Source organism: Budorcas taxicolor, chromosome 10 (genome assembly GCF_023091745.1).
Source record: "Budorcas taxicolor isolate Tak-1 chromosome 10, Takin1.1, whole genome shotgun sequence".
Classification (NCBI taxonomy): Eukaryota; Metazoa; Chordata; class Mammalia; order Artiodactyla; family Bovidae; genus Budorcas; species Budorcas taxicolor.
In genome coordinates this window covers 48546837-48572009 of record NC_068919.1, presented here as the reverse complement: position 1 = coordinate 48572009, position 25173 = coordinate 48546837, and the positions used below count along the sequence as shown (strand labels likewise).

Genomic DNA, 25173 nt, shown 5'->3' with positions numbered 1-25173 from the left:
TTGCGTCCCACTCGACACACAAAGTTGGTGGCTAAAGAGCTTAGACTCTGGCTGATCCAGCGCCAAAGCCCCCTACTTGCGCCACCCCCGAAGTCTGTTCTTGGCCTGGTTGACCTCGTCTGTGCATCCACGTCCTCCTCCCTCCCCCGCTTATCTTTCCCCCTTCCCAGATCCGAGCAGGCCCGCGCGGACCCAGAGCTAGGAGGGGGCAAAGAAGAAGATGCCTCGGCCGGGCCGCAACACGTACAGCGACCAGAAGCCGCCCTACTCATACATATCGCTAACCGCCATGGCCATCCAGAGCTCGCCAGAGAAGATGCTGCCGTTGAGCGAAATCTACAAGTTCATCATGGACCGCTTCCCCTACTATCGGGAGAACACGCAGCGCTGGCAGAACAGCCTGCGCCACAACCTCTCCTTCAACGACTGCTTCATTAAGATCCCGCGGCGGCCAGACCAGCCTGGCAAGGGCAGCTTCTGGGCGCTGCACCCCAGCTGCGGGGACATGTTCGAGAACGGCAGCTTCCTGAGGCGCCGCAAGCGCTTCAAGGTGCTCAAGTCGGACCACCTGGCGCCCAGCAAGCCCGCTGACGCCGCGCAGTACCTGCAGCAGCAGGCCAAGCTGCGCCTGAGCGCGCTGGCCGCCTCGGGCACGCACCTGCCGCAGATGCCCACGGCCGCCTACAACCTGGGCGGCGTGGCGCAGCCCTCAGGCTTCAAGCATCCCTTTGCCATCGAGAATATCATCGCACGCGAGTACAAGATGCCTGGGGGGCTGGCCTTCTCCGCCATGCAGCCCGTGCCCGCCGCCTACCCGCTCCCCAACCAGTTGACTACGATGGGCAGCTCGCTGGGCACCGGCTGGCCACACGTGTACGGTTCCGCAGGCATGATCGATTCAGCCACCCCCATCTCCATGGCAAGTGGCGATTACAGCGCCTACGGCGTGCCACTGAAGCCTCTGTGTCATGCAGCGGGCCAGACACTGCCCGCCATCCCCGTGCCCATCAAGCCCACACCGGCCGCAGTGCCTGCCCTGCCCGCGCTGCCTGCACCCATCCCCACCTTGCTCTCGAACTCGCCGCCCTCGCTTAGCCCCACGTCCTCTCAAACAGCCACCAGCCAAAGCAGCCCCGCTACTCCCAGCGAAACGCTCACCAGCCCGGCCTCCGCCTTGCACTCAGTGGCGGTGCACTGACCCGCAGAAGCCGGCGTCCCCTCTTGTTCCCCTCCCCGCCAGCTCACTCGCCTCCCCCGGCTCCCAGTCTTGCCCTCCTCGACTTGGGACACCCTAATTTGTCCATTTCACCTTCGGCCAACCCTCTCTTCCCCGTGAGAACTTTTGTTTTGAACCCAGGAAACGAAACACAAACTTGCAGATGGGCCAGGAGGCGCGCGTGGGAATTGTCCTCGCCCCCAAGAGGGAAAGGCAGGGAACGCCTGAGCCAAGTCGTCCCATGCCCGGGGCCCCGAAACCCTCTCCCACTGAAGAGGCAGGGGAGTTCCTGCCTCCTGCCGCCTCAGAGAGGAGCGCGTGTTCGTTCGGCCCGGATCCGCGAGGCTCTGGACACGGCGCCGTTAGCTCCAAGCCCAGAGAAACCGTCTCCGAGGTTTCCTGGAACATATCTCCCCTAAGGGCTGCAGCCACCCAGCGGAGAGCCAGATCTCTGTTTACGTCTTGGAAATCTGCCGCGAAAAGGGACCACTAACTTCCTACCCTACTCGCCTCCGCCCATCCGGCAGGGGCTGGGCGGACCACAGCTTCCCTGAGAAGCGGCCCTGCTTCCACGGCTTCTGCAGAGTTTTTTTGTTTGGGGTTTTGTTTTCTGCCAGAGGCTCCTGGTGCTGGGAGTTTAGGGGAGAGGCTACCAAGCTGGGAAGGAGACGTTTGTCCTCAACACAAACAAAATAAAAGTAAAAGTAACCTTGTATGTTTACAAAGCGCCCGGTAAAACGTAAACAGTGAACTTGAATCCGTATTGCTTTGGCGGGCGAGCGGGCAAAGCCCACTTTACAAGTACCTGTTGTAATGTGAATGTTTACTCTGCATTTCTGGCCAGGTTTAGGGGAGGGAAGGGGTGGGTATGGGAAAGTTAATTAGGATGTTAACTTTCCGATTACTTAGAGACCTTTTTAACTATTTATTTTATTGTTGGAAGGAAAAAAAGAAAATGAAAGAAGTCCAAACTAAGAAACCATCAAGGGCAACCCTAGAAGAACTTAGATAAGCTGACTGGTAACATGAAGGAGGTGTCACCGGATAGGTCTCCCATGGACAAGTCTTTCTGTTTGCTACAGGAACTTTTTCAAGAAGCTCAAGGGCTGCAAAGAGATGTAAATGATTGTGAATAGGAATGATTATACACTGTGTAAAATGCACTTTTGTTTGCTATATTCCTTTAGAATCTTAGGTAATTTGCTGGAAAACAAACTGTTGTTCTGGTGTGACCTGCTTAAGTTAAAAAAAAAAAGTTGTAGTGTCATCAGAGCTGTACCATTGTTACCTTTCATTTTCTCTCCCTCCCTGTACAGAATTAGCATGGCGTTTTAAATATTGATGTTCCTGTTCCCAGCATGCCTGTTTTAAGACAAAGAATTTTAAAAAGGTGTCTACATTAAATTATGAACCTAGTCCAAATAATATTTTCTCATTAAAATATGTAAATTCAAATTTTAGTTGTGTGTGTTTTTGAAAAGTTGCTACAAACAATAAGTCTACCAAAGACAGATGAAGTGCTTCTCTAAGCATGCTTTCTGCAATTCATTGTCTGAGTAGTTTGTCATTTTCATAACTTATTTTCAAAACAAACCTCCTCTTATGCACTTGCAGACCAGGGGAGAAATTATTCAGATGAACTCTTGAAGACATTTGCCCAGAGAGAGAGTTGAAATACTGTTCTCTAGTATAGATCAGGTGCACACGTGCAGTGCTGAAAGAGAACCTGTTAGTGAAAAAAAAAATAGTACTTTGTATTTGTCTATCTTAAAACATACATTTTACAAAATAGACAGTAGTTGTATGAATATATGGCTTCTATAGAAACCAGGTAGAGGCTTTATGGAGATAAAAGAACTTGAAAGCAAACTTGCTTACTCAATATTTATACTCTGATACACCTATTTGCAGTGACCCTTCATTTCCTTGGTCCTTTAAATTATTTCAGTCATTGAAATTTTCCTTTTCAGAAGTTGCTTAAAAGTCCACCTAGCTTGTCAAGAAACCTGTTCATTTTTAACTGAATAGATTTCTCTTTAATCCTTCATCTGGGAAAATAATGCTTGGTGCATTTATTTTAAAGAAATGAATGAAGTTAAATACCTGCCTGTAAGTATTTGCTTCTTCTTCAGATTTTTGCAGAGAATTAAAGTTTGCCAAGAATGTATGGCTCAAGGCCAATTAAAACTTTATTGAAGGGGTCACCATATTTCCAGAGTGAGGTGTGTATTCAACTAATGAAGTTACAAAACAAAGACAAACTTAAATGGTGATTAACACTTTACTGTGTAAAATGATTAAACAAGAGACCTTGTGCAACACAGAGAAACCCACCCAGAAATCATCATGACTATACTCCACTAGGAGAACCCTTAGCACCTGTGACCTTTATATATTCAGAGGGTTATCTGAAAAAAAAATTAGGATTAATGCAAAGGATAATTAATCCTGTTGTGACTTTTTTTTTTAAAAGGAAGGATCCCACACACAGCCAAAAAAAAAAAAGGTGGAAAATAAATGAATCATTGGACTGATTAAAATGCATGAAGCCACTAAAGCTCGTCAGACAGGGGACAACTAAACTCATTCATCAAGCCCAATTCACAATTATATCAACACGATCAGCTAAAGAAAGCCTGGAAAACTTATCCACCCTGGGCCAGGAAACTCTTGAAACTTTGTTCCCAAGCATAAATCATTTACAGTTAAAAAAAATGAAATACCATTTGCACTACTTTCTGCAAAATAAAATTAAAAGCCATCTCTGGAATATTCTAATCTCCTGGAATTCACTAACACTGCATTTGAACTGCTAATGAAGGGAGCATAAAGGGCTAACATGGGCCTCAAACGTTTTATAAATTTTCAGCTTACATAGGTAAAATGCTCTTCTTAGTAGCAGCAATGGAATTTAGAGGCAAGTGATGTGTACATACACACATTTAATAAACAGAGGGAAATAAGATGCAGGTCCTATTTCTGATTTTTAGCAAAGGACTGATTTCAAGTCAGCATTTGAAAATGTGCTTTTCAGCTGTTAAGTTCGTCATGGTGTATTGCAAAGAATGAAATAACTTTGGCATTGTGAGTCCTCCTTTCACCACTGCAGGCATCTTTTCTCAGACGAAGTTGAATGAGTAAAGTAAAAAAATCCATTGATGATATTTTGACCTTCATCAGGAATCCAAAGGCAGCCCAAACACACAGGCCTCCGTCCCACTCCAACCCCAGCTTTGAGACTTGTACCCAGTTCAGCTGAAGTACCCCACAAATAAGGAAGTTTATAACTTCCATACCTTCAATGGCTCTCTTTGTCATGTTAAATCTTTTCACCTGGCTCAAGTCCAAAGTCAATACACATAGCTTTAAAATAAAACTGGAAAAGACAACCCCGTGCAGTAAGGTGTATATGTTAGGGATCTCACCCAGAGCATGGAGTTAAGCTATATTATTTTCTATTTTGTAAATTTGGACAATATTGATTTTTTAAAATTTAAGTTTTTTTATTTGAAAATTGGACTCTTCTGTTACTTTTGGTGTTTTGCATGCTTCTGTGCTCAACTGTGTTTTTAAGTGGCTTTCTCTGTGATTTGGGGAAATGCTTACACAATGGATGAGTTTTGTGAGAGAGAGAGAGAGAGAGAGAAGCTGTTGAAGTTCTCACTGTTTCTATTGCCTGGGCTGGGGGTTTTGAGAAGCAGAAGCGGTGCTAGTAAATGATCCTTGGAATGGCTTAAATATTACAGCAGCGAGCTTAATTCCTTTAAAATAGATGAGAACATTGAGTGTCCTGGAAGCATAAATCTGGCCAGGTGCTCAAGTGGTAGGTGGGAGGGAGAAAGCATCCAAGGGGAGTGCTTCTAACAGAAGGTTTTACATTAGTTTATACCAGATTGGGGCGGTGGGGCGGCGGGGGTGGGGGGGGGGGGGGGTGGGGGTGGAGGTGGTTCAGGGAGGGTTTATACTTTTGCAAATGGAAACTCCCTTTGTAAAAAGGTATCCATTTAAGTAACAACAGGATCAGAATCTGTTCTCCAATTCTTAATATAAATGTCAATTAATTTTTTTCTCCTAAAGCCACATATACACAGAGACACCCAAACAAAAACAAAACAAAAACAATCCAACCCACCAGCTGTGAAGCCTCAAAAGGGATGCATTTGTTTCGTTTAAACTAACAACAAATTATCTAATTAATATGTTTCAATTACAGCATGAAAGGCACAGCCCTTGGACCGCCCGCCGTGGGGGCACAATAGCCCCAGAGCCCACTCTAGGAATTTACAATAACTTCACATCTGTTTCTTTATTTCCCACTTTTTGAATCTAAAACTCCTCTCAAGATCACTTCAAACCACGGCCTGAGTTATGAAATATGTCCCGGTGTTAAAGGGGGATGAAACTTTGCTTCATTTGCAAGCAAAAAAGTGAAAGCCCATTGAAGAGCATTAAACAAATATATTAGAATTCTGTCACTTTATGCAATTGAGTAGATCAAATGAAGGGTCCCGGCCACTTCATTCACTCTCATTCACTCGAATAGAAAATGCAAAGAATAGCAACCCGAGACTGGGCCACCGATGTAGATTTAGCTCCTTTTTACTAGGAGACAAAAAGGCTGAATTTTCACAAACACATTGCTGACTCGGGGACTAGGAAACCAGCACTGGAACCCCTTTGGAATTTAAATTCATTTTATCTTCCTCTCTCTTTGCGGGGATCTGTTTGCACTACAGTGCAAGATGCAGCAGGCATCCTCTGGCTTCTGAAAACTGGGGGAGGGGAAGACCGTGAGTGGGGGTCACTATGTGGGCCTCAGGAGTCTCAAGGAGCTCCTGGTGGTCAACTGACACTCGGGTCTAAGATAATAACTTTGATTTAAACAAATCTTTATCTACATCATTATAAACATCAGTAGATCACACACATCTCCTAGCCTGTTACCTCCCTGCTTGGCACGAATTATATAAATAGCTGTTTTCAAAGACCAGAATCACATCTGGGTCATCCAGTTTTCTTCTTTCAACTAATATCTGGTCAGTGGTATCACAACAGACTTGAAAGCGCAGCTTTCAACCTCACCCGCTCAGTACTGTTCTTTCTCGTCTCTCCCACATACGCACGTGCATACATACACACTTTCTGATAGCTACCCTATCTGAGCACAGTGACTGTAAATTTGTTAAGTAAAAATCAAGATATGAGATATTCTTTGGTTAGATTTTTCAAGTTAGATCTTCTTACATTTTCATATCCCATTTCCGGGTGGGGTGGGGTGGGAAAAAGCCACATGTGTCTGTGTTAACTGAGATAATCTTGCAGAGATACTGCTGTCCTGCGTCTTCAATGGCTGATAGTTTTGTTTTGATGAACTTTATAGATTTTTATGTTGTCAACACCTTAGAAAGCTTACATTGGCTGTTTGAGCTGCTTCCAGAGACAGAGCAGGGAAAAATAAAGCAGCAGGTTTCTCAGCTTTTGAGATGTGACTGCAGAGGAATGAACCAGTTTTCCTAAAACTTGTACTCTAAATGAGATCTGATCTGAAGGAGGAAGTATAGGGAGGGGTTTTTACTGGATTTTTTAAATGTGTCTGGCACTTTTTCCAGATACATCCAAACCTTGAATGCTTTTCATTTTAGCTTAGAGATTTGTCAGGTCATATTTGACACTATTTTTCATTTAATTTGTGGGACTTCTGTCTGGAGCAGGGGACAGGAGGTAGCCCAGACCTACAGCTACATAAAAGATACTGAAGAGATAGCTGGCTGTTTCATAACCATAAGCTATCAAACTCACTGTAAGTGATAATAAGCAATAAACTGATCAGAATGGTAAAATAAGAAAGGTATCAGGAAACATCCATGAAAAAATTATAATTGGTTAAATAAAGCCTCCTTAGAAGACTTTCCTTCCAGAAATTTTCAAGAATATATGGACAAAAGGTTCTTTGGAGGCAGCCTCCTTTTGCCTGTGTCTGCAAATAACCGATGTCAAATCAGTTGCAAGCTTTTGAAGGAACAAACTCAGAGCATTAATTAGAGGAGCTGAAGCTCACAGATAAAAAGCATTCTTTAAATATCTGTTGTTTGGAGACACTGTGATTCTGATTCATGTTTTACAGACTGTATATTTTTGTTTACTCAAATAATTTCTTTCCCAGAGTGTTCCCTGTTGACTGGGCTTACTAAGGTACACTGTAAGTGCATAAAGAACTGTTGGTTTGCAGAAATAAGTGTTTCCAAACTCTGCTTTTACTAATGATTTCTCTCCCCTCCTTTCTGAAATACAATGCATTGGTCCATGATTCCAGCACACAGGAGCATATAGAGAAACTGTTCAATAGAGAATCTTAATTTTGTGCCACTTAGAGGGAGCTTAGTATTTATGAAGTAGTATCTAGAGTGTTTTACATTAATTAGAGCAGCTCCTTGGAGAGACATTACAGCCAAGAATGGTTTCACACAACAGGGAAACACTGAGCATTTCAACTACCCCGCAAGATTTGCCATAGCAAAAGACAGAGCTGCGAGGGTCTGCTCACTCAGAAATGTCAACATATATATCATTTATTTACATATGTTTGATAGACAGATGAAAGGTCTATCTATAACTGTTTCAATAAACTGATCATTGCAAAGTTCCCTATCACCCTGGTGGCTGTGATATTTTATGTCAGCTACAAAACAGCTACAACAATAACCTGAAATAATGGTCTGTCTCAAGATTCTTGATGTGATTTCATATGGATGAAAAAAACTGACAGATGACTATTCAACACTCCATGTTCAATGGATGAGTCAGTCTGCATCTTATATTTCCGTGACTTCCTGGAAGATATTAAGAGTTCTCATCTTTGTGTGTATGTTGGTGGAGAGGGAGACAGCAGGGGAGAGTAAGGAACAACAGACAAGGATGAAATCTGATGACTGTCTCATCAGTCCAGATGGTATATATGCCATGATTCCTGTCCCTAACACAGAGGAATAACTGGCTGACTGAATGGGAGTTGAGTGCAGTCTCCTTAGTTTAAGTAAAAATGCTTTGCCTTTGTTCCAGGTGTCAGTAGTAAGTGAGAGTACTGACTGGACATTTCAGCTGTGATACTAAGTTTGTACAATTTAAACCTTTGAAATGCATTTGCAATACTTTGGATACTATTAGCTTTAATAAAAGGCAAACTCCTCCCATAAAACAAGAAAATGAAAATGATTAACTTTGACATAGAAATATAAACACCAATTTGATTAATTATATTGCTAATTATTCTTTGCTTTGGAGCCAAACATTATCCAATTCTTAAAATGACAGATGCTGAATAAATCACATAAAATAATTACTTGGAATCTCACTGCACTGAGAAATGGTGGTGCTTATGAAGAGATTTATATTGATTTCTCAATGTGTATTTGCTTTTGTTCTATTTTATTTAGAAATTTAGACTTTACTGTAAAAATATTATGACTCTGTAATAGAAGTGTTTTTTCTATATGTTCCTATTCATATATTAAAATAACTAGTTTCTCTTCTCAATATTTGCCATAATTATAACCAGTACATATAGCTTTGTATATCTCACTTTTCCTCGTATTTTTATAACATGAGAATATATAATACTCATAACCATCAGTATTAATGGTTTATAGCCTGCCAACTAAATGAATTCTCCTGATTGGGGCATTTTGAATGATTTTAGGTTTGCTTTTTTGTTTGTCTGTCTGTTTGATTTGCTAGTTTTACAAAGACCATTGCAGTGAGTCTTTTATACCTAACTATGACATGTGGAATTTCCTAACAGCTCCTTACAAATTCAATAATGTGATTTAATTTAGGATTCTGCTTCAGTTCTTACATTTCCATTGCTCTCTGCTCTCGACCTAGAGCATTACTGCTGGACTTAGAATCACGAAGATACTGAAAGAAGCATGAAGACACTGAATGTTAGAGTTGGAAAAGTCCAGAGAGATTCCAGATAAGTCAATTATTTTATTCATTTGATGAGTCCTACTGATACATTCCTTTATCTACATCCAAATAATTTAACAATATCAAAACCAAGTTCTGAAAGTAAAAAAAAAAATCAGTCCTACCACCAATGCCAAATCAATGCAACAAAAAATTAGAAATCACAGAGGTACTGACATTATCAAAATGAAGGCTTTTATCTGATAATGTAAGCTCACCTCATTGTAAGGCAGTATAGAAAGCATGACAAGCTGTAGCTCTTTGAAGGGGGCCTGGGGGGTACTTTGAGTAACTAGAAGGAATGGTCACTGTTTAGTCACAGGTCTGAGGAGAAAGGGATCCACCCTTAAGTCTGAACCATTCCATAACCCTGCAATACCCTCCTGACATTGTAAACAAGTGGTCCTCCAGCAGACTGCCAGGAGGCTAGAGCAGCAGTCCCCAACCTTTTTGGCATCAGGAACCAGTTTCAGGGAAGACAGTTTTTCCACAGACTGGTGTGGAGGAGATGCTTTTGGAATGATTCAAGTGCATTACGTTTACTGTGCACTTTAATTTCTATTATCACGTCAGTACCACCTCAGATCACCAGGATTAGATCTCAGAGCTTAGGGACCCCTGGTGTAGAGGGTCCAGGCTCACAGCAGGTGTTACTATGTCATTTCTTCAGCAGCTGTGAGATGCTAATTCTCAAGGTGGGAAATGGCAGGAAGGGTCCCCTGGGGTGGTGATGGCCAAGGAATCTGGCTTCTGCCTTTGTCTAGTTAACGCAGTGTTTCATTTCAACCTTTCTTATATGACTCTTTCATGTCTGATTGCCCCACTCTAGGTCCTCCAGCTCTTATTTGTTTTTAGTCAAGTAGCTTCATGCTCTGTGAGATATGACACAGGTGCCGATGGGGTGCTTGTCAGTTGAAGAACATCCAGGCAGCCTGGAGTGGACCCAGGGAGAAAAACAAGCAGAGAGAGTGCCATAACTAAGAGAGTGACTAAGGTGGAGATCATCTCTTGAAGTGGAATCAATGCTTTTTAGTGGGAAAAAATCATGGAACCAAATGAATTTGATGCCAACCAAGCCAACTACCATCTCCTGAGTTGATCACTCCTGCCTTCAGCTTGGCTCACTTAACAATGCGAGGAGAGACATAAGGGGAGGGACAGAGGAAGGCTGGGAGGAAGAGAAGCTGGATGAAGATCTGATGATTCTGCTAGCACGGTCCTTTCAAAGGGTCCCCCAACACATCTCCTCCTTTTAATTTAGTTCCAGCCAATTCAACTCAGTGTCATTTAATCCAATTCGACAAATATCACTAAGCATCACATGTATAAACAAGATCTTTCCAGAAGATTATTTTGCTCAGAAGACCTTAATTTGAGTCCTGCTGCTACTGCTATGCTACTAAGTCGCTTCAGTCATGTCCGACTCTGTGCGACCCCATAGACAGCAGCCCACCAGGCTCCCCTGTCCCTGGGATTCTTCAGGCAAGAGCACTGGAGAGGGTTGCCATTTCCTTCTCCTACTTTCACCTAAATGGTTCTGAGCAAGTCTCCTGAGTTCTCTCTGTTACCCTTCTCTCAGAAGAGAATAAGGTGAGCCTTTGAGGCTTGTCTGAGTGTTTAAGAGGAGCAAAGCAGATGAAAGCACTTTGAAGGGCCATGCAAACTTAAGTTATCATTATTGTTAATGACAGATAAATAGTAAAGTAAAAATCATTATTAAAAATTGTCCTGACAACCCATAGAACGGGAGAAAATATCTGCAATCAAAGCAACTGACAAGGGTTTAATCTCTAAAATATACGAAAAGCTCATGCAGCTCAACATAAAACAATAAAAAATGGGTGGAAGATCTAAGCAGACATTTCTCCAAAGAAGACATACAGATAGTCAAAAGCACATGAAAAGATGCTTGATATTACTAATTATTAGAGAATTGAAATAAAAACTACACTGATCAGAACAGCCATCATCAAAATATCTACAAGCAAAAAATACTAGAGAGGGTGTGAAGAAAAGGGAACCCTCTTATAATGTTGACACAGAGCCACCATGGAGAACACAGTATGAAGTTTCTTTAAAAAACTAAAAATAGACCTACCATATGACCCTACAGTTCCATTCCTGGACATATGCCCAGAGAAAACATAATTTGAAACAACACATGCATCCCAGTGTTCAGTTCAGCACTATTTACAGTAACCAGGACATGGAAGCAATCTAAATGTCCACTGACAGAGGAATGAGTAAAGACACTGAGGTACATATACACAATGGAAAGTTACTCAGCCATCAAACAGAACAAAAGAGTGCCATTTGCTGCAACCGTTTGATACATGGTAGTGTGTATACATGCCAATCCTACTCTCTCCATTCATCTCGCCCTCCCCTTCCCCTGTATCCACAAGTTGATTCTCTATATCTGTATCTCTACTCCTGCCCTACAAACAAGCACATCTGTACCATCTTTCTAGACTCTATATGGTAATGTATGATATTTATTTTCCTCTTTCTGACTTACTTCACTCTGTATGACAGACTCTAGGTTCATCCACATCACTACGAATGACCCAACTTCATTCCTTTTTATGGCCAAGTATTATTTCATTGCAACAGGTTTTTCCTATGTCCATTTTACAGATAAAAATACTGAAGCATGGGGCATTTAACTAATTTGTCTAAGGTTATTCAGCTAGGAAACAATATCAATACCCAAGCTTCTCTCAATAAAAGCTGCTTTAAAATAAGGATACTTTTGTTACTGAAGGCAGCAGAACACACACAAGTTCTCTGACCCAAGGGCTATAGCAAGCTCACTAAGGTCTGCAGAGAGAGAAGGAGAGTTACCCTCTGCTGGCTTTAAGCCGACTAGCTCAGACACAAGATGGATTTTTGCAGCTGCCAATCTATTCTTTTGTCACTTCTCTTACTCCTCCCAGCTTTACTATGAGTTATGACTCACTAAATTGCATTTTCTTCCTAAGCAAACTTCTATTTAACTTATGCGGGGCTGGGAGTGGGTGAGGGGTAAGGCTGGGGGAGAGATCACCTTCAATAGAATCAAAAAACCAAAAACAACCCTTGGACGTCCCTGGTGGTGCAGTGGATAAGAATCCGCTTGCCAGTGCAGGAGGCAGAGTTTGACCCCTGGATGGGAAGATTCCACATGCTGGAGAGCAACTAAGCTCAAGTGCCACCACTGCTGAGCCTGTGCTCTGAAGTCTGAGAATCACAACTGTGGAGCCACATGCCTCGACTACTGGAGCTGGCTTGTGTACAGCTGTGCTCTGCAACAAGAGAAACCACTGCAATGAGAAGCCCAAGCACTGCAACAAAGAGTAGCCCCAGCTCAGTGCAACTAGAGAACACCAGCATGCAGCAGTGAAGACCCAGAGCAGCTTAGAAAACAAAAACAAAAAACCCTCTATGCTAACTCACAGCAACTTTTGCTTTCAATCTCAGTCAGATCAGACACCCAAAAGTCACAATGGAACACTGTGCCTCTCCTCACCCCCTTTAAAAAAAAATGGACTTTAAGGTATAGCGAACCAACCTGGATTCATCCACAATTAATTCAGATCTTCTGGGAATAAAAGCAACGGATCCAATACAAACTCTAAGCAAGAATGTATTCTTGTAGTTAGAAGAAAACAGCCAACCTATGTCTTTTTCTTCCCTTGCCGTCTCTGTCAGATCAAAACACAATTCAGAAGGGGGTTAGTAATTTCAATGTGATTTTAGAAAGAATGGGATACAAAGAAGGAAAGGAGCAAGAGAGGGAAGGAGGGGAAGGGAAGAAAGAAGACTGATTTAACTTTCTCAGTAAATATGATTTTATTTATTGCTGATGGAACCAAATAATGAAGGGATCATTTAGTGAGCTTTTAATGCTCAAACTTTAGTGATACTTTCTAAAAGTATGCTTGGGTACTCATATATCTTTTACAATCTAACTACCAGGGGCCTAGTGTTTATACACTTGTAAACAAGCTTTTCTGAATGTTGAGCTTTAAGCCAACTTTTTCACTCTCCACTTTCACTTTCATCAAGAGGCTTTTTAGTTCCTCTTCACTTTCTGCCATAAGGGTGGTATCATCTGCATATCTGAGGTTACTGATATTTCTCCTGGCAATCTTGATTCCAGCTTGTGCTTCTTCCAGCCCAGCGTTTCTCATGATGTACTCTGCATATAAGTTAAATAAGCAGGGTGACAATATACAGCCTTGACATATTCCTTTCCCTATTTGGAACCAGTCTGTTGTTCCATGTCCAGTTCTCACTGTTGCTTCCTGACTTGCATATAGGTTTCTCAAGAGGCAGGTCAGGTGGTCTGGTATTCCCATCTCTTTCAGAATTTTCCAGTTTCTTGTGATCCACACAGTCAAAGGCTTTGACATAGTCAATAAAGCAGAAATATATATTTTTCTGGAACTCTCTTGCTTTTTTGATGATCCAGAGGATGTTTTCAATTTGATCTTTGGTTCCTCTGCCTTTTCTAAAACCAGCTTGAACATCTGGAAGTTCACGGTTGACGTATTGCTGAAGCCTGGCTTGGAGAATTTTGAGCATTACTTTACTAGAAAAAGTTGGCTTAAAGCTCAACATTCAGAAAACTAAGATCATGGCATCTGGTCCCATCACTTTATGGGAAATAGATGGGGAAACAGTGGAAACAGTGTCAGACTTTATTTTGGGGGGCTCCAAAATCACTACAGATGGTAGCTGCAACCATGAAATTAAAAGATGCTTACTCCTTGGAAGAAAAGTTATGACCAACCTAGATAGCATATTCAAAAGCAGAGACATTACTTTGCCAACAAAGATCCGTCTAGTCAAAGCTATGGTTTTTCCAGTGGTCATGTATGGATGTGAGAGTTGGACTGTGAAGAAAGCTGACTGCCGAAGAATTGATGCTTTTGAACTGTGGTGTTGGAGAAGACTCTTGAGAGTCCCTTGGACTGCAAGGAGATCCAACCAGTCCATTCTGAAGGAGATCAGCCCTGGGATTACTTTGGAGGGAATGATGCTGAAGCTGAAACTCCAGTACTTTGGCCACCTCATGCGAAGAGTTGACTCATTGGAAAGGACTCTGATGCTGGGAGGGATTGGGGGCAGGAGGAGGAGGGGACGACAGAGGATGAGATGGCTGGATGGCATCACTGACTCGATGGACATGAGTCTGAGTGAACTCGGGGAGTTGGTGATAGACAGGGAGGCCTGGCGTGCTGCGATTCATGGGGTCACAAAGAGTCAGACACGACTGAGCAACTGAACTGAGACAAGCTTTTTAAGAAGACTGTATGTCTTGGTGTTTGCATCCAACTCTGTGGCCTCCTCTTTGACTACCAGCTTCAGTTACAACTGCCTCCTAGGAAAGACATTTAGGTAGCGGGCTCTGTGCTGGCTGTGTGTTAGGAGTCTCTCAGCCTTGTCCTGACTGAGTTGTTTGCCAGATGTGACTGGGCTGACAACACTGGTAAAGTTCACTTAAGCTTCTTGGTCACCTCATCCTGGTTTGGTGGTTCATCTTTCTAATTAAGGTACTGCTGCTGCTGCTAAGTCGCTTCAGTCGTGTCTGACTCCGTGCGACCCCATGGACTGCAGTCCACCTGGCTCCTCCATTCATGGGATTTTCCAGGCAAGAGTACTGGAGTGGGGTGCCATTGCCTAATAGTGTCATATATCCTGTGTTTCTGGCTTTTCTGTGCTGCATAATCCCCACTTCCCCAACTACAAGAGGTCCTGGGGCTACTACTCCAATTACCACGCTTCAGTCCAGAGTCATTCCAGCCCACTTTATTTTTTGAAAAATTGGGATATTGTTGCTTTTCATGTTGTAACAGTTTTTGCTGTACAATGAAGTGAATTAGCTATGCATGCATGCTAAGTCGCTTCAGTCATGTCCGACTCTGTGACTCTATGGACAGCAGCCCCGAGGCTTCTCTGTCCACAGGATTCTCTAGGCAAGAATACTGGAGTGGGTTGCCATTTCCTTCTCCAAGGATTAGCTATATGTAGAATCCCAGGGACGGGGGAGACTGGTGGGCTGCTGTCTCTGGGGTCGCACAGAGTCGGACACGACTGAAGTGACTTAACAGCAGCGTACATATATCCCCTCCCTCTTGGACTCCCTCCCACCCCGCCCAATCCCACCATTGTAGGTCATCACAGAGCCCTGAGCTATACAGCAGGTTCCCACTAGCTTTCTGTTTTGTACATGGCAGTGAACGTATGTCAATCCCAATCTCCCAAATCATTCCCACTGTGTATCCACTGGTCCATTCTCTACATCTGGTCTCTATTCCTGCCCTGCAAACAGGTTCATCTATATTTTTCTTCTAGATTCCACATATATGCATTAATAAACAGCATTTGTTTTTCTCCTGACTTACTTCACACTCTCTGACAGATTCTGGGTAGGTGCATTCATATCTCTACAAATGACCCAATATCATTCCTTTTTATGGCAATTAATATTCCATTGCATAGCAACCTAAATGTTCAGTGACAGATGAATGGATAAAGATGGGGTACGTATGTACAGCCAACCTCATCTCTAAAGATGGATCTAATCACAAAGGTCAGGGTCCTTTTTGCAATTTTCTCCTTTCTTCTGTTGTATTTCCATCTGACTTTTGAAATGGCCATCCATGCAGGGCTCAGCCAGTCAACTGCCAGTCTTCTGGGATTGGTGTCTGTGGCATATTCCTTGGCACAGGGCACAGAGATGGCAAAGGAAAAGGGACATGGGTAGAAGATGTTTTTAGATGCTAAAGTCTTTGTGTATATCACAACAAACTATGGAAAATTCTTAAACAGATTGGAATACTAGACCACCTTACCTGCCTCCTGAGAAACCTGTATGCAGGACAAGAAGCAACACAACTGGACATGGAACAGTGAACTGGTTCAAAACTGAGACAGGAGTACATCAAGGCTGCATATTGTTGCCCTGCTTATTTAACTAATATGCAGAGTGAATATCATACAAAATGCCAGGCAGGATGAATCACAAGCTGGAATCAAGATTGCCAGGAGAAATAGCGACAAGCTCAGATATGCAAATGAGATCACTCTAATGGCAGAAAGCGAAGAGGAACTAAAGAGCCTCTTGATGAAGGTGAAAGAGGAGAGTGAAAAAGCTGGCTTAAAACTCAACACTCAAAAAATGAAGATCATGGCATCCAGTCCCATCACTTCATAGCAAATAGATGGGGAAACAATGGAAACAGTGACAGACTTTATTTTCTTAGACTTCAAAATCACTGTAGGTGGTGACTGCAGCCATGAAATTAAAAGACTTGCTCGTTGGAAGAAAAGCTATGACAAACCTAGACAGCATATTAAAAAGCAGAGACGTTACTTTGACGACAAAGATCCACATAGTCAAAGCTATGGTTTTTCCAGTAGTCAGTATAGATGTGAGAGTTGGACCATAAAGAAGGCTGAATGCCGAAGAACTTACGCTTTTGAACTGTGGTGCTAGGGAAGACTCTTGAGAGTCCCTTGCACAGTAAGGAGATCAAACCAGTCAATCCTAAAGGAAATCAACTCTGAATATTTGTTGGAAGGAGTGGTGATGAAGCTGAAGCTCCAGTACTTCAGCCACCTGATGTGAAGAGCCAACTCATTGGAAAAGACCCTGATGCTGGGAAAAGATTGAGGGCAAGAGAAGAAGGGGGTGGCACAGGATGAGATGGCTAGATAGCATTACTGACTCAATGGACACGAGTTTGAACAAATTCCAGGAGATAGTAAAGGACACGGAAGCCTAGTCTACTGCTAGTTCATAGGGTCGGAAAGAGTTGGACACGACTTAGCAACTGAACAACAACAGCAACAACAACTGACTCTGCCTCCAGTGCTCTTGCCAGCCTACTCTACTACCACTGTGAAATACGGCTTATCTGTCAAAAAACTACTTATTGATATGATACCATAGAGGCTGCTATGATGAATAGATGGAGGTGATGGTGAGATGGCTAAGAATAGAGAGAAAAGAGTGAATTTGAAAACTGCTTCCAATAAATTAGAGGGCATGGTGACTGACTAAAAGAGAGGGGGGGAAACCTGGGAAGGAGAGTTAAGGATCAAAAGAGTTAATAGCAATTCAGTTAGTCAGGATTCCTTGGATTCTTCAGTAACAGAAACTCAGTTCAAGGTGATAATTCTAACCAAAGTCCCAGGAAGGGGTATGATTATTTCTTAGGGTCATTGGCCCATCCCTAAACCAGTCACTGTAGCTGAGAATATAGTACTCTGATTGGCTAATTATAGGTCATGTCCCATCTCCAGGGCCCAGAGAGGCAGGTTCATTACACTGGATTTCTACAAAATGCTCTCTGTACAATGATTAAATATTCAAGCCTGGTTAGCTAGAAATAGGGTTCCATTGATGAAAATAGGGATGGTTGACAGCAAGTAACTTTGGGAAGAAGCTGGTGAGTTTGGGTATGGATCTGCTAAGTTCACACCAGCTCCAACAAAGATGCAGCCCAATCTTGATTACAGTCATAACCTGAAACCACTCCCACATTTCTCCAAAAAACTTTAATCTTTTTGATTTCAAAATTAAAAGTGAATTCTGATGACTTGGACAATTTTGGACCATCCATTGGTATTAAATTCTAGTGAAAGAGGCCAAAGCAAAAAAAAAAAAAAGGCTAAACTTGTAGAACCTATAAACGAAGTAGGGAAAGATTTTTTTGTGAACACGCAAATTATTGGACACGTAATGTCATTTTCATCTCCCTTTCATAAATTTGATGGTTTTACAGCATTCCAAGCCAAAATGGGGGTTGGCAAACTGTAGTCCATGAGCCAAATCTTGCATGCCACCTGGTTTTGTATAGCCCATGAACTAAAAATGGTTTGTATATTTTAAACACTTTGGAAAAAATCAAAAGATTACTAATGTTTCATGACACATGAAAATTATATAAAATCGCCTATTTATAAAGCTTTATTGGAATACATCCATAGTCATTCATTGACACATTGTATATGGCTACTTTTGCATTACTATAGGAGAATTAGGTCTCAACAGAGACCACATGACTTGCAAAACCTCAAGTATTTATTATCGGGCTCTTTAAGAATAGCATGTCAACTTTAGGCCTAAACCTGGGAGTGCCAATTGGCCCCTGAGGTTTTTGCTATCACATCTACATTTATTGAGTGGTAAATGAGCCACAAATCTGGCAAAAGGTCATGGTGAAGTCTAGAGTTTCATCAATAATCCATTAGATTGTGAATTTGGGGGCAATTAATAAACTTATTCAAAGCTGGTTACAGAACTTGGGTGAAATAGTAAAAGTCTGTCACAGTAAAAGTAAAAGTAAACAGTAAGAGTCTGTCACAGTTCTCAGTATGGCCTTACATTCTCTGGTTGCTCACAGGATCACCTCATATGTTTTCACAGGCTGTGTAGTTTTTACAAAGTATTATCAGATATACAATTGGTTTGATCCAAATGGAACATAATATATAGTCAGTATGTGGTAAGGCCTGACTTCACCTGGATATAACATTTGTTAGGGGTTAGGTAGTTAAAATCTTTTCTAATAAGGTAGTAAACAAACAAACAAATCCTTTAAGAACCATGTTATTAATATTTGCTATACCATATAAGCACATTCCAGATGGAATAGAGAGTAGCTGGTTGACTCCCAGAATCTCTCTCCTCTCTCCAAAACCTCCAGTTGCAGTTTGAGAATGCGTGAAGTCCTAAGAAACCTGCTTCTACTAAGTAACCTACATTAAGCCAACCAAGGCATTCTCAGGCACAGTGACTGGTCAGAGATGGGCATGTGATCTTAGCTGGTCCGATCAGAGTGATCCTCAGAATTTTGATGGAATGGATTCCCCAAGACAGTCATTTGTTCCTCCTGGAATTTAATGAAAAGTGGCTGAAAGTTGCTAAGTACCATCTTGGGCACTGCAAAAGGAAGAACAGAGAGAGACAGAATCAGTTTTCTAGACATTATTGAGTCACTCCATAGAGCACAGCCTGATGCTGTCCTACCCTGGACCTTTGAAGTGTCATGAATCAGTAAGCTCCCTTTAGTATTGAAGTCCGTTTGAATCAGGTTTTCATTTTCTTGTGACTAAAATATACCAAGGTGGCACAGTGGTGATCTGCCTGCCAATGCAAGAGATGCAGGAGACATGGGTACTATCCTTGGATCAGGAAGATCCCCTGGAGCAGGAAATGGCATCCTACTTCAGTATTTTTGCCTGGACAATTCCATGGACAAAGGAGCCTGGCAGGCTATAGGCCATAGGGTTGTAAATAGTCGGACACAACTGAACATGAGCATGAAAAAAATAAAATATACCAAGTAACAAAGATTCTTTCATTTCTCCATTTACTCATTCATTTATTCATAAAACATTATGTATTTCTTCTGTTATTAAATGTTGTCTTTTCTAAACAACCACAACTGAATCCTCAATTCTCCTGCACCAGCTGTGTATTCTACAAGACTTTCCAGCCAGAGATCCCCTCTCTGGGCTCAGGGACCTCAACTACATAACCTGCTCAGTCACTGAGTTATGTCTGACTCTTTGCGACCCCATGGACTATAGCCTACCAAGCTCCTCTATCCATGGGATTCTCCTGGCAAGAATACTGGAGCATTGCCATTTCCTTCTCCAAGGGATCTTCCCGACCCAGGGATTGAACCTGTGTCTCTTGCATTGGCAGGCAGAGTCTTTACCACTGAGCCACCTGGGAAGCTCGTGTGTATCCTACAATCCAATTCAATTCTGACACTAGCTGCCCAGAGTTAGTGTAGACCCCAGAGACCAAGGATTCAATCCCATAAGACTTTCCCTACGACAGACACCAGCTAGAAAGGGAGCCCCCAGGCTCTCTGCACTTCAGTTTGGCTGATTGCAAATTCAGGGGTTCCCACAGCAATGCACTTTGTGTTCAGCTATTTGCTAGAATAACTCATCCATTTATTATAAAGGATACAACTCAGCAGAACCAAATGTAAGATGCATAGGGCGATGTATTTGGAGTGGGGAGTAGGGCACAGACTTTCCATGCCCTCGATGAGTGCCCCACCTTGTCAGCAATCAGTCTTTTCACCAAGCTAGAAACTCCCTGAACCCCATCATTTAGAGGTTTTAATGGAGGCCTTATGACATAGGCATGACTGATTAAATCACTGGCCATTGGTCCCTGAATTCAATCTCCAGCCCCGCTCACTGAGGTGGAGCTGAAAGTTCTAACCCTATTAACCACTTGGTAGGTTTTTTGAGTGAAAAGCCGCTATCCAGAAGCTCCCTAGGGTTCTTCTCCGTGAGTCATCTCATTAGCATATAAGAGACAATAAATTCCAAGGGTTTTAGGAGCTTTGTGCCAGGAACTTGGGACCAAAACCAAGTATTTATTTTTTTATCATACCACAGTTGCATATACTTGTCAGATACTACGCTCAGCTCTGGAAGACTGTCAACATGTACCTTTAAGGATCTCCTTGCGTCAGGAGGGGAAGTGGGGGTGGGGCACAGCACACAGATACACGGAATTTAAAGCAATGAGTTATAAACAGTGTCTGTCCGAATAACAGGTATTCTAGATATTTTTAGTCATCTTCCAGTCACTTCATAGTGACTAGACTAATACAGGAAAGACATTATCCCTGCTCTAGTTCACACCTTGTTATCCTTTTCCTCAGATGATTCTCAAAGTGTTATTAATTAATAATAAATTAATCACAGCAAATTAGTCCAATAAAAGATTTTTCCGTGAGGCCCTAGTGATTTCCCTTCCATGCTCAACTTATCACACTATTTACGTTACAGATATTGAGACAAGGCCAAATTTTATTTCCCCAGTGCACCCAGGGATTTCTTTACAGGTACATTATTACCTTTAAAAATATCCGAGGTTTCGTCCACGCATTTTTCCTTTTACTAGAGTATGCAGCCTTTGACTTACAGGAAATCTTTAGCTCTGTCATTCCAAGAAGGCTCTCTCTCTCTTTTTGATGGATTGTTATTTTTTAGTATTTATTTATTTGGTTTTGCTGGGCCCAAGTTGCACGGTGGAGAATCTTTGACTTTGTTGCGGCATGCAAGGTCTTGAGTTGTGAGCATGCAAACTCTTAGTTGCAGCATGAGGGATCTAATTCACTGACAGGGATCAAACCTGGGCCCTCTGCTATGGGAGTATGGAGTCTTAGCCAGTGTACCATGAGGGAAGTCCCTCCAAGAAGGCTCTTTAACTCAAACTTGCCAACAGTCTCTAGGAGGTGTGGGATTTCTAGAGATGCCAGTTTCCACTCTCTTGGCTGGGGTGACTTACATGCCAACCCGGAAAGCACTCAAATGTCAGGGCGTGTGTCTCAGTTGAGTGGCTGACTAGGATATCCAGGACACAAAAGAGACTGGCATAATCTCAATAATGACAGTGACAAAGAATGTGTGCCTTAGTTTAAGGAATCTGGGAGTCAGATGGATGCAAATGTACTTACTGACTGTGTCACCAGGGCGCAACTACCAAGCATATTTGTGCCTCAGTTTCCCTGAAGAAGAGGGGTCAGGGTTTCCTCTTGGCTGAGAAGTACACAGTAAATGAGCTAAGTCTGTATGGTGGTTGGCCCATGGTTGGCACCTGATATATGACTGTCATATTTATAATAAACACCATCTTATAGTATTTTTGGTTACTGTTTTGGAAAACTAATTTTTAGTATTTCTTTCTTTAAAAATTGTTTTATTATTCTTATGGCTTTTTTTTTTTTGGCCATGCTTCATGGCATGTGGACTCTTAAGTTCCCCACCTAGGGATCAAATCTGTGCCCACTACATTGGCAGCACAGAGTCTTAACCACTGGACCACCAGGGAAGTCCCTATTTTGAATTTTTGAAAGGGCAATATATGTTCAGCAATCCTACACTGTCTGAATGCTAGACCAATGCTCTGCTTGAGCACCTACTATGTGCAAGCCTCGCAGGGCAGACAAGTCATGCCAAGACATAGCTTCTCACCTCATGAAACTTACTTCTAGGCTGGGCCATGAAACACTTATATCAGAACAAAGAATGAATATGAGAGTTTGACACAGCAATAGGAAAAGTTTAAAAATAAAATCCAGGATGAATTACCACACACACTAAACCACGTGTTACATAACCAAGAAGAAAGAGCAGTGACAAGTCAAAATACTTCAGGCGATTTTAGTTTTCATCCCAATTTGGAACTTACAAAATTCTTCCTTTTTTTAAGTTGAAAAAAAGAGCTATTTGGATTTACTGACACCATGTTCCCTAATGATTGGTCTTTCTGATTCCAAAGTTCTATCAACACTCTGATGTTATGTCTTAGGGATGAAAAATCAAGGGGAGATGCTTTGCACAAAACAAACCTCAGATGTCCTAGAACAACCCTTCTCTTCCAAATTCGATTCTTATTTTCAATTCCAAAAACAACACACAAGGCCTCAGAAGGTATAGACTACTTCATGTTTATGCATGTGACCCTGGAGAAGTGAGGATTTCAGATGCCTTTGATTAACACATTGGCTGAAGAAAACGTCTCCCCAAAGTTACTTACAGAAGAACCAGTTCTCCCTGCCCCCACCTCACCTCAAACCTACAGAAATCTCCATCCTGCATCAATTTACAATGCAGCACTTGACATGACTTTATTGGTATATCTTTCTTATGCATTTGACCAATCAAAATGATAATTTAGACAAACTGGGGATGGCAGAGTGCATTATCCAGCCATATCTCATTATTATGCAAAAAATCAGATATTCACAGCAACTGTCTCATCTATTTATTGTTTGGTTACTCATCTGGAAATTTTAATACTTTCTTCAGGGGCAGGGACTGGCAATAAAAAAATAGACCTATATATCAAACCTTTAACTTCCAGCTATCATTGTGTGCCATAATACAGATGGAGTGGCTATCAGCAAGCTTTACTGTGTTGGTTTATTTCCTTCAACAGAGAATGTGGATTTAAATGGGATAAAGTAACAAAGTCGACTTAAGGCTGGAGGGCCCCTTGGAACCTTCCAGTTACTTTGCAAGCGCAGATAACTGGCTTTAGTCTGCCTCCCAAGGAACTGGTGCCTAGGACTGCCAACAGCTGCCTCAAAGATGAGAAGAGTGAGTGTGAGATGGAATGGGAGGTGTTCAGGGTAAGAGATGAGGGAGGGCACTGCATCTCAGAAAGGCTATCCCCCATCGCTTTTCATAAGGCAGTGTTTCTATGGGCCACATTCCCCTTCTCACTAACACAAATGCCAGCACTGTTTTTCATTACTTTACAATCAACAATATTTAATATTTATCACAAGCTTGTGAAGTATGCCATGGTATTATGTCATTTCATAGTTGGGGAACTGAGGCACAGAGCGGTTACATAATTTTCTCAGCTAGTAGGCAATGAAAGCAGGATTTAAATGCAGGCAGCTTGGCTCCAGAATTTGTTTTCTGCATACCAAGTTCACAGAAGCGTAATAGCTCTCTGCTTCTGCTTTTCACCATTTACACCAGAAGAGTAAATTGGTGGGGAACAAACCATTATCTGCCTCCAAGAGAATTATATGAACTATTGTTTAAAGATCAGATTCTGAAACCTTGATCAACTGACTTAGTAACTTGCATTTTTAAACAAGTTCCCTAGGTTCTTAATCACATAAAAGTTCAAGAATCATCAGAATAGATTTTCTGGACTAGGAATCAAAGGGTAATCTGGATTTGGATCCCAATTCTACTGTTGATGAGCTTTATAACTTTGGAGAAATCATCTGAGCTTTCTCGGCATAGGTTTCCTCATCTGTATAATGAGGACAAATTCTGTCCTACACATTAGGCAAAGTTGTTTGGAAGAATGAGTCGAGAAAAGGCATGTGAAAGAAGTCAATAACATGAAAAAATTTCCAAATATGAGCTATTATTATTACTGGTCTCTCATGACTTCATGTGTGGAAGATTTTTGTCCCTGCTAAAATTATAGGCTCTTTGTTGGGGGTTAGGTGATGCAACTATATTTCTTTTCTACCCATAGTAACTTGTGCCATGTCAAGCATATTGTAGCTACCAAAACACACTGACTTAGTTCAATACATTTTTAAAATATGTAAGCAGGTACACAGAATCAACACTGTTTACTGTTTGCATTTCTAGTGACCAACATTTGTGCACTGTGCCCCCAGACTCAGAATATTTTTGTGTACATTATCACATTTGATTCTCATGAGTCTTGTAGGACAGAGGGCAGTTAATGGTAATAGCTGCATTGTCCTGGAAAAGATGAAGCTCAGGCTCAATCATTTGCCCAAGGTCATCCAGTTAGTAACCAAATGACAATTTCCATAGTTTACTATGATACCACACGACACAATGAAATGAGTTGCTGTTGGAACAACTGTACCAAAAGAGATGGAAAGTGTCAAATTTTAGAAAAGGGAGAGCCACTACCCACAAGGAATACTATCAGGAGAAAAAATGGTGGTGGTAGGGGGAAAAAGATGTTTAATTTGCATAAGGAACAGCCTGGTTTCCAACAGGTAGGAAACTTGGCCCTCTTGGCAGGAACAAGGCCCAAAAAGTAGTGAGCTTAACTGGAAAACTATAAAATACCCCCAGTGCTGACTTATGAATAGTGTCCATTTTCTTCATATTTAAAAAACCAGTACAACTCTGGAAAAACCAAGATTCTATAAAAAGAACAAGAGGAAAATACTGTTAATTTTGTAGGCCCATGGTTGCCAACTTAAGAAAGAGGACATGGGACCATATCCTGGTTTTAACATCTTCCACTTTTTAAAATTATTATTTTTAAGGATTTTTTAAAATGTGGACCATTTTCTAAGTATTTATTGAATTTGTTACAATATTGCTTCTGTTGTATGTTTTGGTTTTTTGGTCACAAGGCACATGGGGTCTTAACTCCCCGACAAGGGATCAAACCTGTAGCCCCTGCTTTGGAAGGTGAAGTCTCAAGCACTGGACCACCAGGGAAGTCC

General features: G+C 41.9%; 1 protein-coding gene across 1 annotated transcript; it reads left to right on the top strand.

The window, feature by feature from the left end:
* Positions 1-220: 220 nt before the first annotated feature.
* On the top strand, positions 221-1198 carry FOXB1 (forkhead box B1). The gene has a single exon (XM_052647248.1). It carries the CDS (start codon positions 221-223, stop codon positions 1196-1198), a length of 978 nt encoding a protein of 325 aa, XP_052503208.1.
* The last annotated feature ends 23975 nt before the right edge of the window (positions 1199-25173 follow it).

Excerpts from the sequence above, each read along its gene's own strand:
- FOXB1 (XM_052647248.1), top strand. The coding sequence starts at position 221 with ATGCCTCGGCCGGGCCGCAACACGTACAGCGACCAGAAGCCGCCCTAC.